Source organism: Camellia sinensis, chromosome 2, assembly GCF_055761805.1.
Source record: "Camellia sinensis isolate YWXY chromosome 2, ASM5576180v1, whole genome shotgun sequence".
Taxonomy (NCBI): domain Eukaryota; kingdom Viridiplantae; phylum Streptophyta; class Magnoliopsida; order Ericales; family Theaceae; genus Camellia; species Camellia sinensis.
In genome coordinates this window covers 105177955-105193982 of record NC_138962.1, presented here as the reverse complement: position 1 = coordinate 105193982, position 16028 = coordinate 105177955, and the positions used below count along the sequence as shown (strand labels likewise).

The window sequence follows — 16028 nt, the reverse complement described above, 5'->3', positions numbered from 1 at the left end:
TAGCTATGAAGAGCCCTGCAACAGGCAGCACCATGGCCCCGCAGGGCCCATGGTCCTTCATTCCTCGCTCCAAGGCCAAACAACAATACAATCAGCCCCCGGCTCACTTGGACTTGGATTGATAAACAATGGCTCCTGCGGCCCATTCTCCTACTTGGTCACTTGGAAACGAGCCATTGGCTCTCTTAAACACTAAGGTGGGCCCTGGCCCATTTATCTACCTGATGCTTGGGTTGGGAGCAGGACCCAGGCACTACTGCTCGGGATCATCAGAGGATACTGGACTGGCGGCTGAGGTCATGGGATCGTCGAGATGGTTGTCTTCTTGCTAAGACAACTCTATCTCGACCAGGCTTGGAGAAGAGGCAACAATGACCTTACGTTCATGTCATCCGATGCATATACGAAACGTTACTTTCTGCCTGCCATGAAACGTTGCTCTCCGCCTGCCGGCAAGCCACAGACGGCAGAAGGGCTTATATCACTTCTGGCAGAGTTGAGGAGAACGAGCCACGGTCTAACAGTTTCCTTGGGCTCCAATACTCCTGCGGCCTATATAACGTATCGTATATGCAACGAGAAACAACAACAATACAACCAAGTCTCTTGCTTAAACACCCTCTCATATTTTACATTAGTGTTCAAAGGTCTATCACTGCCAACCTCTCCCTCTCCAAGCTTGCCTTGACCTCCTCCTCTCCACCTCCGGTGATCTCAAGCCATTGAAGTGCCCGCCATCTTCCCAGACTACCTCTAACCACACCTCTCACCCACACCTAGAAAATAAAATACATCAATAAATTCAAACCTAAAAGCTCACAAGTAGAAGAACATAAAATGATGTGACTAAGTCAACAATCCGTAATAAAAACTAAACAAATAAACATGGTGGCTAATCCAAAGATCTCTACGTGCAATGTTTGTAGCATATAGGTAAATCAACTCACTTAAGAGCAGTGAAAATGATGAATTTAGTGTTTCCTTAGCTCTGCAATCGCTCTTTGCTTTTCCTCAACTGACAATTCAAGGGGAGAAACTTCCATATTCTCTAACTCAACTTTCAGCTAGTAGCGATAAGTTGCATCACAGGAGTAGTACTCGCTCTAATTTAATGAAACATTGTACAAACTTGCAGTCTTAGAAGTGATAATATGTCGAGGCCAAAAGAAAAGCACAAACAACATTGAGTGCAATGAACAAGTACAGATCTAAATAAACCATACCCAGTCCTGGAACTCTCTTAGGTTCTCAGAAACATCATGATCCTCAGTAGAAAGAAGAGTTTCAGTTGGCTGTTTCAAAGGTTCAGCAAGAAAACTTTGCAATGTGTGTGCACCTATGGGCATTGCGGGCACCCTCCACATGGAAATAAGAGCAAACTCCCTGAACAGTATGTTGCTACAAACAATGAAAGATCAGTATTTAGCAAGCCAACAAGATGAGAACAAGAAAATAGGTAGGTAAGAAAAATAGTAAAGTAATTAGTCAAGCATGTACAAGAATAATGCAAGAAGAGACCACAGTAGCAGACAATGGGAGAAACTAGACAAATTCAAACCACAAATAGATGGTAGAGCTTAATCAAAGGAACAAGAAAAACATGTTCAGAACCTAGAAGCACCAGCAATAAAGACAATATCACAAATGTAATTGCTTCCAATTTTAAATCAAGTAAAGAATAAAAATAAAAATCACTAAGTTCTCATTATTCACTGAAAAAGGGCACTTTTTACATGATTTGTGGACATGTATACAAGTATCGAATGTCAATACTGGAACCAAATGTATGATATGGAAAACCCCACAATTCAGGACACGGGGAAATGGACTCATATTTGTATTCATCTAAGTTCCATTACCCTTGTACTAAATACACTCCTGTAACTTAGAAGACAGCAGATGGGTAAAGAAAGTTTATAATTGGGTGAGGCCAAAGCCAGTTAGCTGGTGTTGGTTCGACCTATTGAAAGTATTAGGCTATGAAGCACGGACACAGACACACATGCGGACACGGACATGGGACACGGTAATTTCTAAAAAATGGGGACACGGACACGGCAAGAGACACGACAAATTTTTAATTTTTTTATAAATATTTTTATTTTAATATACATTAATTATTTTATTTATTTATTATATTTTTTAAATAATGTGTTCTAATTAATTTATTTTATTTTATGTTACATACATGTGTTTATTTATTTTTTTATTAATATGTATAAGTATATATTATCTTATAATATGTATTATATATTATCTTATAAGTATATTATATGTTATATAATAACTATTATATAATATATAATAATAATAGTTATCCTTAAAATTGAAATTCATGTTATGATGTCCAACCATTAACTCTTAGACCAATTATAATATAATAGTTATATATATGTGTGTGTGAGTCAAGAAGATAGAGACGAGAGAGAGAGAGAGAGAGAGGGAGAGAGAGAGAGAGAGAGAGAGAAGCAAGAGAGCGATCGATCGCGATCACAATCGCGAGGGAGAGAGAAGGCGAGAGAGAGAGAGAGCTCTGAGAAGTCGAATTGACGGGCTTTGGATCGTCGAAGTCAAAGGGAGTTGAAGTGGACTGGATGATTGAAGTCGAAGGGCTATCGCTAGTCGAAATGGACTGGATGGAGGTCGATTGGCTCGAGATCGAAGTCATGAGAGAGCAAGAGAGAGAGCGAGGCTTATGGTGCCGACCAGGTTTGCACTCCTTTTCTCTTTCATTTAATCTTCTCACTGACCATGTCCCATGGCGTGTCCAGATTTGGACATGCGTGTCCTCGCCGTGTCTCTGCCGTGTCCCTTGCAAAAAAATAAATTAAATTAAAGGGACACGCCATATGGCGTGTCCCGTACGTGTCCCCGGCGTGTCCCCGTATCCAACACCGCCACGGCTTCCATTTTGGCGTGTCCATGCTTCATAGTTATTAGGAGAAAGTGATTTTGTTAAGTTTGATCCGTGTTCCATTTTTTGAGATCACCATATCCCGTGTCCATGTTCATCCTTCTTAAGTGCAATTAAGCATATAAAAAACAAATATGGGGATCATTCCGAAGTATTTACAATTCATTTAAAGCTTCAATAATTACTTGAGTACATGGGCGTACGGACCACTTGTTTCCAAGTTGAATCCGAGGTTATGCAAAAAAGCCTCTTTTTGAGCATGGTGTTTTATTTTTGAACTCAACTTCCAGTTACAGCCAATAAAGCACCAATAGGAGGGGGAAAAAATAAGAATTTCACTCTAATAGACGCATCCTTTGAAGACTCAAGAACTCTAGTACAAGAAAGGAAAGGAAAACCTTTTCTTTTACTGTCATGTACACGTGTTCAATTGTTACACGTGTTCAATTGTTACAAGAAAATGTAGGTTCCACCATAACTATTTTCTTTAAGAAACTAGTTTTCCTCAATCCTTTCCTATAAAAAGTACAAGATTCAACATCGAGGAAAAGTTAAAATTATTTTTCTACATAAATTTTCTTTTAAACTGAATAAATAACGGGAAAATGAATTATTTCTATTTTATTTTCCTTTCCTTTTCGTTAAACCATTTTCTCTCAAGAAACATTTTCGTGTAACAATATATGCTTGGCATCAAGTTGTTGAAGGGGGCTAGTCTTTTTTGACTTTTTCTTTACTGTTTGTATTAAAATAAGACTTCAAAAGACAAATTTTCTGCATTTCAAGTGGATTCAGAGCCTCATAGACAGATCTACCTTTACAAACTTCACTTTCTAGAGTTATTGCCAGGTGTTTCACATATAACATATTTTTCCAACCAAAGAATTTTTTTTCACATATTGCAAGCCCTTTAGTGTAAAGCTACTATTAAAATGTCTTTGTGAGAATTTTTTTTTTTTTTTGATAAGTAAGCAAATATTATTAAGAAAGCATCAAGATGATGCAACCAATACAAAAAAACCACCCCATAAAGGAGAACCAATAAAACAAGGGCTGACCAATCACCTCATCTAAAAAATCTAAAAACACAAATAAATCCGGATCTACCCTACCCTCCAACCAACTATACAAAACTAGAAGAAGATGACTTTGTAACCAAGAAACACTATGAGAAACCTCGAAGAAGGTACGTCTATTCCGCTCCAACCAAAGCAACCACATCAAACAGAACGGAGCCAATAACCAAGCTCGTCGCCGCCGCCGGCCAAGATGAACGCCCCGCCAAGCCCAAAGGTACATCTTTGTGAGAATATATTGTATATATTCTATATTAGGCATACTTCTGATTGTATATATTAGGCTTGATTTAGGCATGGTTGTAATTACGTTATCTTAGGTATGATTGTGATTATGTAATCTTTGTATTTTCTTTTTAGTTTTAGGAGTTAGGGATTATATATATTGAGGTCTTGATGTAACTATATATACAATTGAATATACAAATTTCTCATAAAACCAATAGTCTTGACATATAAAATCTTAAAATTCCTTTACAAATAATAATGGATCCACTATGGAGAAAACAAGAACCAAAACATTTCAAATACCATCATTTCCAAACATGGTTATTGAGAAGTTGGCAATGAGTAAACCAAATGGAAAAAAAGGCTTCAGCGGGAAAAAAAGGTTAGCATCCATTACATTGGCAAGTTGAAAATGAACTGAGAAATACGTAGGCGTAGAAGTTATTAAGGATGGGATGTTGGGGTTAATAATAGGGTTGTCATTATACCCGCTAACCCGCATAAATCATCTGACCCAGACAGCCTCATGATGTTAGAGACGATTTCGAAGCAGGTGAATGATAGGCTGCAGTTTTCTAATATATTATTTCACGAGTTTGTGGTCGGAAATGGATACAAAAAATACACACCAGACCAAATAAATATAATTATATAGCATTTTATATTGGTGGCCTTGGAAGTACACTCTTGTCAGTCTGAGCTCTCTATGATAGACTGCTACGCTTTCTCATAACCATTCAATTTCTCTCATAAACCCAAAGACTTCCACAAAAAACAAAGATACTTTCTCTATCTCTCACTCACTCTCGGTCTCTCTCACTTTCTCCCATTTTTCTTCATAACCATTCAATGTTTTTCTCTAATAAACCCTAAGAGTCTTTTCTAGAAAACTAAAAAGACTCTCTATCTCTCAGTCTCTCTTCACTCTATAGGTCACTCACACTGTTTTTTCTTCTCTCCATTGGAGTCTAAGAAATATTCTCTCTCTCTCTCTCTCTCTCTCTCTCTTCCCTCTTTTTTCCCCCATTTCCTTCATCCACTCTCTCCTACACGGATCTGTAAATATATATATATATATATATATAAATATAAGTTTTAAGGTGTATTGTTTTGAAATTTGAATTTCATTTTTTATAATTTTTTTTTCTACTCTTTCTCTATCTTTGTTGGATCTTCAAAATCGACTAAACTAATAATCAAACCGAGGTCTATGATTCGGTTGATTTCAAACAGTATATCAACTGATAGAGAGTGACTAATTTCCTCACCCGATGGTGTCGGTTCAGCTGATGAGCTAAGGGTAACCCGACCCGACTCGACACGACTCAACTCGTGAACACTCGTAGTTAATATAGCATGCGTACAGGGGACAAAAGAAGACTCACAATTCCACCAGCCATGGGTTATGGGACTTGAAATTTTGGTCAAGTAGTACCATAACGAATTTTGACGTTGAGAACTTATACCACCCTGACATGTGGCGAGCCCTATGAGCACCGCGACATTATCACCATACCTCTGCATGGCAAAGCTCCGAGACCCAACGATGTCCTCACAAGACAAATTGAGGTTGTATGCCGAGCATAAGTAGGGACATATACCCACCAACTAGGATGCTTAGCTCACAAGAGTAGGTGCCGCCCTAACAGGAAAGCGCTCCAAAGTGAATGAGTCAAAGTATGAAGAGCACAATGCATGGTTGGGAGCCTGTGGCAGAGCCAAGTTCACCGCTTAGCCATAACCTGCTTGATAACATCATGGCTCTAGAGCACCTAGTTTGCCTAGAGCCTACGTTGACCATTGTCCTTTGTACCTCATTCTTACTAGGAACACTCGAGAATTACTATCTCGACTCAGTCAACATAACCTAGTCCTCAGCTTGCCTATGTCTCCCTTATGCACTCCCTATGTCTCCCTAGGCATTCACTGCTTGAGATCATTTAAGGATTATAGATTGGAGGCTAGGATCAAGGGTTCGTCAAGGTTGCCTGGCTACCCTAAGAAAACAACTCCACCTTGACTAGGCTTAACGAGAAGGGACGTTGACCTTTCACTCTCGACTGCTACATGCCTTGATACACCTCCCAAGATATCATACCTACCCATCCAACTCCTATGATGGCCTAAACAGTGAGTAATTTAGGCTTTAACAGTTAAATTAAAAGCTAATAGGTAAAGGAAGGGATTAAAGTTGATTTGGGGTTGATTGGATAGGGCTTTGAGGTTGAAAAGTGCACTTTTCAAAGGCTGTAAATAGTAACCTGATAATAATAACCAGGGTTTGGGTGTAAAGAAGAAGAAAGAGAAGAAGAAGAAGAAGAAGAAGATAGGTTTAAGAATCCCTTCGTTATTATTGGGTTACTAAGAAAGCTTTCTTAGTTATTATCAAACCCTAACTGATTTTGGAGCTTTCATGGTCCACAAGAAAGCTTCAAAGCACTGAAATATTTTTAACATATCAACTCCATTAAATATAAGCATTAGATGACTTTATATAGAACTAGGAGAGTTCCTAAACCAACAAGAACCAAAAAACTACTTTTGACCTCCAAAACCAATTTAAGACCAAATAAGAAGTATAAATATAAACCAATTAAATAACTGGACCCACAAGAGAACTCATGGACAACCCCTACAGCCCATGTTAGCAAATTTGAAATTGCTAAAATACCTCTTGACTTAAAAATACTAGAAAACAAAAAAATAATCATAAAATAAGACTCTAATAATACTATAAACATAATTATATAAGATTCCTGTACGTTTCTCTTTGAAATCACGCCAATATCTAAATATCATCACTTCTTTGAATTTAGCCTTCCTTGAGCCTCTTATATTTTGCGTCACCACCTCTGATACCTGATACCTAATACCTACAACCGTTGAGTTGGTAGATGTATATTGATTTAACCCTAACATTTGAGATAATCCTCCCTCTTTTTTGTGCATGTAGAAAAGTATCCATGTAAATAGAAGAGACATGTTGCAATTTTTATGGGACCAAATACAAACAGAAGTACTTGCATATCAAACATATATATACCTGTGTAACAGTGGTCAGAGGAGAAGTTTGGCACTAGAAGCCTGAGCATCATTAATAGTGGAGGGAGGTGTAAAGCAGAGCCATTGTATGACCATAGCCTTTTGAAGACTCTGCAACCGATGTTGCTCAGCAACATCAGACGATTTATCATATTTTCCAGGTTTGATTTCCCGAGATCTTGACAGAACCCTATTAGAGTAGATTGCAAATGAACTCCCCAGTTATGAAAACAATACTATTCAATTCACCCTGTCTCAAACAATAAACTTAAGGTCAAGGAAATAGATAAAAACCTCTCAACAATTTCTTCGAAACTGCCTTTTGAATCATCTCCAGGAGAAAATGGTAAGTACTCAATAGCAGAAAGGAAGATTTTATATTTGACATGCACACTGGCCAAAGAAAAAGCAACAAGTTACCACATTAAAATCAAACTCACAACTTCATATTTAAGAATCTTCTTATAATCTTTCTGTGTATCCAGGATAGTTGGTAGCACAGCATTCTCCCTCCCAGTTCTACATACAATTTGTTGTTTCTCTTGAAAAGGGAAATCAGAAGCACGTTTATCATGAACACAAGTGATCATGAGAGAACTTCTGTCACACGGCTAGTGGGACATTTTACAGCAAATGAACAAAGAGAACAGTTATCAAACTGTTCACGGTACAGTACCCATAGGCCAATGAAATAAAGAAGCCAAGGCTCCTCATTTCAAAAGAAACAACCATACCGCTCTTTAGTGACAACATGGATAATCTTATTGACATAGTTTAGTTGAGAAAACCTAGTCACAGTAACATTATCACTGCATTTCCCTTTGTATTGCAATTATATTTGTTCACAGAATATATCTATCAATATATAACAATACAAATGCAAATAAACAAGTTGAACAGATGAACTTCAGCAATATCTTAACATACGTAGTTTTATCTTCTTTTTTCCTTTTCTTTTGCGGCACGACCGCACATAGCTTACAATACATACAGAAGACTAAATGTACACTATTTTGCAAACATAATGAGCATGTTTAGAAACAAAAAAATGTATACAAGCCTAATTTTATATCCCATTTTGTTAATATCTAGGACTGAGTATTTTTTTCAGATGTGTTACTGAAAGAAGAGATTTTCTAGAAAATATTATAGTTTGGAAGAAAACAGTATTGGTCTTTGTAATGGTCCTCTGTCCTCCATTTGTGGCTATGTGAAATATTATATCCAACTTCTATATTTTTAGATTTTTTCTCTGAATTTCGTACAATGACACATAATGAATTTGATAGTTGTAACTAGGATAATCAATATTGAATCATCATAGTAATACTCATAAACATGAACCTTTAATGTATGCTCCATCATCTTCATTATTAATGTAGGTTTAGGGCCACCGCTAGTTACAATTTTTTTGTCATGATTATGGGAAAGTTATTTTGAATCAGACTTGTTTGTTTAACCTAGTTGTAGCTTTGTAATCATTACATTGCATGAAAAGAAAAAAATCGAAACAAAATTTAGAAAAAAAATATTAAAATTAATAAATTTTATATTAATTGTAACATAACATAAAATATATCCCATTTTGTTAATATCTAGGGAGGAAAAAGGACCATTACAAAGACAAATACTGTTTTATTCCAAACTATAATATTTTCTATTTCAGTAACACATACGAAAAAAATACTCAGTCCTGGGTTGAAATTACCACCTCCAACACCGTCTTTAGTTTTATTTAGGGTTAATTAGAATGCAGGGTGTAGGACCAAAAAAAAAATAACAAAACACAGGGGAGTTGCACCCCTCCATTTGTGTAAATTTTTTTTACTATCCCACTGTTTGATGATTCCCCCAATAACAAACAGTTTTTTTTTTTTTTTTTTGATAAATAATTCCCCCAATAATAAATAGTGAAGCACAATTGAGGCACCTGTAAATTGTGCACAAGCCTAAAGAAGCATCAACTCCCTCCCAGCCAAAAAGGTTAAAAAAAAGACTAAATAAATCAAACATAAAGGAAAAGGAAAGAATAAGTTGGAGAACTATACACAAAACAAATCTTACAAACTTTTCTAACTCACCTTTTATATCATTGAAGTGAGTCCAGTTTCCACAGTTTCATTATTGTACAGTTAGCAAGAAAAATTTGTAAGATTTGTTAGTTTGGATAGCATTTTTCCAAAAGTAATAAAGAGACGAAACCAATTTCAGTTCTGCCATGAAAAAACACCTGCTGTTCAGCCTTAACTCCATCATGTGCACAAAGAGGTCAATGCAACGATGATGTGCAAGTTGAGAAGCATAAATGCCAACCAACTCTTCGCAGTGCGTTGAAAATAGAAATATCGCATACCTGGAAAATTAGAAATTGTATTTCCCAGTTAATGGTTGCACATAATGTCTCCCAATGCATGGCAATACCAAGCTAATGTAAACAATTGTATCCGACTTTGTTTAACATATACCAAATCATATAACGGAAAAAAAAACATAACCTTGGTCATTCTTCACAAGGCAAGTAAGCCATCCTATCTACGGATGTCACACATTTCAGGGGTATGAAGCCATGTCTCATCCAAGAGATCCTCAAATGAATCAACTTGACCACATGGATGCCATCATGTCCTTTCTAATGGACTAGCAGAAAATTACTGGTACAAATTATAGATTTTAAAGACCAGGGTCTTGCAAACAAAAAGAGCAAATACAGACCAATAAATTTCAAACTGAAATCCATTACAACAATTGATATTTGGTTTTCTATACAATAGGTCACTTGTGGGTTGTAACTTGTGTTTAATAATGCTAATTAGCTTTAATACAGTTACTCTCTAAAGAAACCAACTTGATTCTATGCTTTAAAACTGTGACTCTTTCATTTTTAATAAATCATTAAGTATCATCAGTTGTTACTTGTTAGCTTGAGTGCTTTCTCCTACCGCTGGTGCAAGTATCTTACTTATCAAAAACGAATATGAAGACGAAATGTTCTACTGTATCATCTTTATATGTGCTTTCAAATGATAATTGCAAATGAACATGACATAGCTGGACTCTCTACCTTGATAACTCTGAGGACAAACAACAAAACAAAAGGCACAAATCAAAATAATAGACACATGTAAAATACTATTGTCCAACTCTAACCATGTTAAAAAGACAACTCCACTGTGACAATCAATTATTTTAGGTATTACAATCTATTGATCTGTAACAATGATTAATAAGCATGGGTCAGAAACGCTTACATATGAAGAATGAGGTCACCAACAGTCATGATCTACTCTCTGAAAGCATCCTTCATTTGTTCCACAAGTATCTAAGAACAAGAACCAAGTGTGCACCAAAACGAATCATCTGAGGATCACCATGAGGCCTGAGAGAAAGCAAAAAGCACATCCAGCTCAATGACATGAGTATCCCATGCTCAGGCGGATGAATGTTTATAATAACAAATAGTGTTTAAGCAAACACGGATGCATGCATGCATGTGCACGGTATGTTCTTCACTTTTATTTCATTAAAAAAAAATGGAATTTATAACATAATAGTGAAGAACAAGTTCCAAACATGGTCCATAGTGAAACAGAATGCTACTTGGAATGCCAGTAAGAAACATCAACAGAGTTATTTTTAAGATGTTTTCCTTTTAAGCATTTGGCAGTATTTCAGCCACCTAAACGTGGTCTAGCTTTCAAATGGATCAACACAAAGCTGTGAATGACGACTTCGATTTATATATCTATTTCGTTAATCACAACAAGAATATAACAAACACAACAGGTGGCCACAACTTGGAAGGACCATAACAAGTTATACGCACACGAACATCAAAAAGAAAACAAAGGTTTGTATCTAGAAACAAGACTCTAACTTTAAATGCAGATAGAAAGTACAAATTCGCCTGAAGACGTTTTCCTCATCTTCAGATGGTGATATCATGACCATATAACGTCTAGCAGATGCGGTATATCCCCCATCATAAGATTCATCTGGACATCAATGATCAGTAAGAGAAGACTGGCCAATGACATGTTATTCAAACTGAGGAAACTAAAACAATTGCCACATTTGCTGATGTATACAGAAAAGCAAAAAAATCTTTCTATAGTAGAAAGCAAAAAAGACCAAGCACAGATACTTTATTTTTATTAAAATTAAACAGAGCAAGCAAACATGCAGCGCAAGGACTTTGAAAAAAGAGAAGTGAGGGAGAGAAAAAGAATAAAACAAATAGTGGTGCTCTAAACTTGTTTCTTGGTACTCCCTCCGTCCCAAAATATTAATCTCTTATTCCATTTTTCATTGTCCCAAAATATTAGGCCCTTTTCAAAAATCAAGGACAAAAATAATATGAATTTCCTATTTTGCCATTCTTTTAAATTCATTATAGAAAGAACAATCATGACAATTGATATTCCCTAAAAAATGTACTATCAAAGGGTAATTTTGGAAAATCAATTTTTTTTTAAAGTGCAATAATTGTACTACCAAAAAAAGTTGAATTTCCCAAAAGGGACTATTATTTTGGGATGGAGGGAGTACAATATACACAAGAACCAAACCAAACTAAGCCTTGTGTCCCAACACAATACACACAAGAAGCAGAAAAATATATGTAATTCATCAACAGGTTACACGGATGTCATGATTCATGATATGGTGTATAGGAACCTACATTAGGTTTTTTTTTTTTTAAATAAAAAATAAAAAAACTACCAAAAGTGAAATTCCTCCATTCTATAGGGGAATACATACAGAGGCGAGAAAGGAGATACAGAAGTAATCCAATGAATGCACAATAGACCAACTGCGCTAAACGGATAATCAGCAAAATATTGTAAAGGCAGTATGATACCAATGAGTTGCTAGCAACAAGTTCGTCACCAATAAGGGAATTTTGGTCATGACAGAAAACCCTTTGCTTTTTCTCATCCAAATTGAGAACTAAATTCTATTAAGCTATAGAGTACAAAACACCCCATAAATGACAGGACCAAATAACACATTAGAATTGTGCTCTTTCTGCACCCAATTACTCAACTCACTTCAACAAAAATTTTCCCTACTACATGTGGTTGGATATATGGTCATTTCCCCTAGCTGGCAATATTTTAAGTCATGTCCTCAGATAATTCTAATTCAATTATGTCTTTTGCCCATCTCCTCCTGGGCCTTTTACTTATTTTACCACTCAATGTGGATCAAATAAGTCCTCCTTACATGTGCGTATGTGGTCCAGGTTACACATGCTTATATAATGCACATTAGTTTCATACCCATGCAATGTGGGACTCCTGCTTCATACCATCTCAAACGGCCTTTTTCCATTTTATCATAAGTTGGTGCCACTGTTAACTTAGGAGTGTTCAAAACGCCAAATCACCCAGCCTACCCAATGCGATCACATTACGGATGGTTTCGCCAATCCTATTATCAGCAACAGTTGAGATTCTCAAAATTTATTTGAATTTGAGTCGGACATTGAGGCAAATTTATTTTTTCTCAAAATGCCTTATAAGGTATAGCAATCCAACCAACTCTAATTCCTTCTATGAGCCACATTTTCCTCAATCTTTATGAATAATTGACTCAAAACATCAGAAATTGACCACTCTTGGGTACCACTTACCCCACCTCAAGTGTTACTTGATCTTTACCTTTATTTCTAAGTTCGCTAAAATTGCATTCCAAATAATTTGTTTTGGTCCTATTTAACCTAAAACCTTTAGATTCAATAGTGTCCCCCACAATTTTAACCTAAGAGTTTACCCCACTTATTTGTCAACTAAATCATATTATTTGCATACTATCCCGTGCATGTTGAACATCAAATGTGTCCTGACAAGTTTGGTCACCAAGTCAGCAACGACCGTGAAGTTTCTTTATATCCAATTAACTTCGGAATATGCATAATTTGTGTAGAATAGAACTCATAATCTACTACTCAACATGTCTAAATATTTTTCCTACATAGAGATATTGATTGGTCTAAATATTGCTAATTTGGTTCTTACTATGTAATTGTGCAACGTATTAGTTTTCATGCATGTTTAGGAGGTGAGAGCCAGTCAAGCAGGTGGACAGTTACTAGAATTATCAGCAAGTTAAATTCCTTGAGCCTGTGTTTGGATCATAGATATGGGTAGGAGTTTGGAAAGAGAAAGGGAAAAATGTGAGTGAAATGTGACTATATTTCATTCACATTTCACTAACATGTACCCTTTCACTTTTCCTTTCCAAATCCCTACCCAAATCCATGATCCAATCACAGTCTAAAATAAACTTTGATGATTGAAACTAGCAAATAGGTGGGTTGATCCGTACATTACTGTAACACAATCCCTTTTTAGGCAATCCATCAAACAAGTTAACTGTCAACAAGACATCGTTTCCAACAAGTCATAACCACCCTTATTTATAATGGAACAGGTGGCCTGTGAGACATCATTTTAGAGCTCAAAACCAATTCGTATAAAGAAGCTGCATTTGAATATTCAAGTATGCTAAAGTCTTCCGCTAAGAAGATGCTCTTACTTCAATTTGCCGGTGCTGCTCCTTGCATTCTTGAGTAATAGCTTCATGTACTGAGTCACTAAATCATGCAGAAAATAGAATTATCAAATACTAATATATCCCACCAAAAAATCGTAATAAATTGACGACGTATACCTTGAATGGAGTTTCTGAAGAAGCGCAGACAGATGCCGAGGTTGCTGATTCAGAACTTGTAGTGGCCAATTTTCTGGCCCAACTGTAGATGGAGAAACACTGTCTCCTTGTCCATGGCTTCTGTCAATTGCATCTTCATAAGTTTTAAATTGATCCATTCCACCTGGTGGCAAGCGGGCTAGTTCAAGATCCACCTGAACATCAAGCCATGACTTGGCCATCACCCAACATGCTGACTGCAAAAGCATTCGAATTTAATTTCCAAGATAACTATAAACTACAGAAGTAACAGGGCAAGAAAATGAGAAGAAATGAAGATCAACGCAACTAAAACTCCCAAGAAATATTGCAAAGGGAGCAGCTAAACCTCAAGATTTGAGCCATTTAAACAAATTATGTATTTAAACTATGAATCAGAATTCACTACCTCAAGCTCTAAACTTAACACACTGCTTATTCACAGAACTTGATTACGTTGTCTACTAGTATAGTATGAGAAAGTATTCATGACAATGGAGAGCAACAAGCATAAACAACAATACAGCGTGGTTGTTGTGAAGGCAAATGTGTGGCTTGATCGTTATTTTTCTCCCTTCAAAAGGTGGGTGTTTATTGGAATGGTACTCTATAGACGTCATAATGGATAAAATAACACTACTCTATTATCCAGTCACGGCCAAGTGTAGCTTGTCAAGAGAGGGCCTTGGAAGTTTCTTACCCCTTCGCAGAAGGTGCTTCTTGTAAAGTATAAGCTTCTAGTTCTAAAGTATCTCCCTACAACCAGAGCAGAAGTTAAATAAAATTGTGTTTTGTTGAAAATTATTGAAAACCTCAACATGGTTTGAAGATTGGGATTAGATAAGATGTTGGTCAAGTGGGTATCAAATAGGATTGCGAAGAACTACGATATAAAGAGGTACCTTAGAAGTTGCATAGCTGAGCTTTTATCTTTTCTGTATAATCTCAATATACATAAGTTGAGCCTTGAGGCTGTGAACCAAGCTATTATTGCAAAAATTGTTGAATACAACCACCAAGAAAACTTGGAAGTTTCAAATAGCATTTTGTGTGCTTGGTAGTTGTGGTTAAGTGAGGTTAGAGGTGGTCGGTTGTGAACCTTTGGGAAAATGACGGGCACTTTAGTGGCTTGAGAGCACTGGAGGTGGAGGAAGAGAAGACCTAAGTAGGCCTAGAGATGATGGGGGCGCATAGTGAGACCTAGAACACTTAGAGCGTGTTTGGTACGAAGGAATGGAATGAGTGTGGGAATGGAATGCAAGGTTGAATAGAATGGAATGTTCATTCCCATTCCATTATTTGGTTGCCAACATGAAATGACATAGAAATATAATGATAATGACATAGAATAGAATATTTTTATTTTTTCGATTTTATTTATTATTATTATTATTATTATTATTATTATTATTATAACAAGCTAGTAACAAACAAGTTAAAAATTCATATAGATTATGATAGTTGTGGAAGGGATGGGGTCAGTGGTGGTATTGGTGGCGGCATCGGTGGTCATGATAGTATTGGTATTATGATGATGGTGGTGGTAGGTCACTATGACGGTAGTGGGGTAAGCTAGTGTTGTGGTGTTTGTGGAGGTGGTGGTGTTGGTTGTGGCGGCGACAATGGTGGTGGCAGGTAGTGGTAGTAGAGTGGTGGTTCTCACGATAAAGGTAATGTGATTTTTGTAAAAATGGTGATAGTGGTGGTAAGGTAATGGTTGTGGCGGTGACGATGGTGGTGGTGGTCGGTAGCAGTAGCAGAGTGGTGGTTTTGCAATAATGGTGGTGGTTGTATGCTTTTTGTTAAAGTGGCGGTAAGGTAATGGTTTTAGCAGCAGAGGCAGTGGTGATGATAGAAGCGGAGGTAGTAGGGTAGTGATTCTAGCGATGGTGGTAGTGATTGTGGAGGTGGTAGTTGTAGCGGTGGTAGTTGTGGTGGCATCGGCGGCGGCGGCGATGGCGGTAGTAGGGTGGCAGTGGTGGTGGTTGTGGAGGTAGTGGTAGTGGTTATGGTGGTGTGTTTGTGGTGATGCGGTGGTTGTGGTGGTGATGTGGTGCTTGTAATTGTGGCATCGATGG

General features: G+C 36.9%; 1 protein-coding gene across 3 annotated transcripts; it reads right to left on the bottom strand.

Moving 5' to 3' along the window:
- Nucleotides 1-968: 968 nt before the first annotated feature.
- Nucleotides 969-14148, bottom strand: LOC145788815 (nuclear pore complex protein NUP107-like). Of its 3 annotated transcripts, XR_014361467.1 has the most exons (8): nt 13933-14148; nt 13798-13855; nt 10509-10636; nt 9491-9613; nt 7555-7653; nt 7262-7450; nt 1224-1398; nt 969-1103 (listed from the first exon to the last, which is right to left on the bottom strand). XR_014361467.1 is itself a non-coding variant. In XM_082915356.1 (7 exons), the coding sequence occupies exons 3-6, from the start codon at nt 10535-10537 to the stop codon at nt 7276-7278; spliced, it is 426 nt and encodes a 141-aa protein (XP_082771482.1). In that variant the 5' UTR covers nt 10538-10636; nt 13798-13855; nt 13933-14148; the 3' UTR covers nt 1167-1398; nt 7262-7275. The 3 variants fall into 3 exon arrangements, 2 of the variants coding, with proteins under 2 accessions (XP_082771483.1, XP_082771482.1); XM_082915356.1 differs by lacking the exon at nt 969-1103 and having other exon boundaries at nt 1167-1398; XM_082915357.1 differs by lacking the exons at nt 7262-7450; nt 7555-7653.
- Between the last annotated feature and the right edge of the window lie 1880 nt (nt 14149-16028).

Excerpts from the sequence above, each read along its gene's own strand:
- LOC145788815 (XM_082915356.1), bottom strand. The coding sequence starts at position 10,537 with ATGACTGTTGGTGACCTCATTCTTCATAT. Across the intron at positions 9,614-10,508 it reads GGTGACCTCATTCTTCATAT|GTATGCGATATTTCTATTTT; the intron begins GTAAGCGTTTCT and ends CTAATTTTCCAG. Across the intron at positions 7,451-7,554 it reads TTCGAAGAAATTGTTGAGAG|GGTTCTGTCAAGATCTCGGG; the intron begins GTTTTTATCTAT and ends CTACTCTAATAG.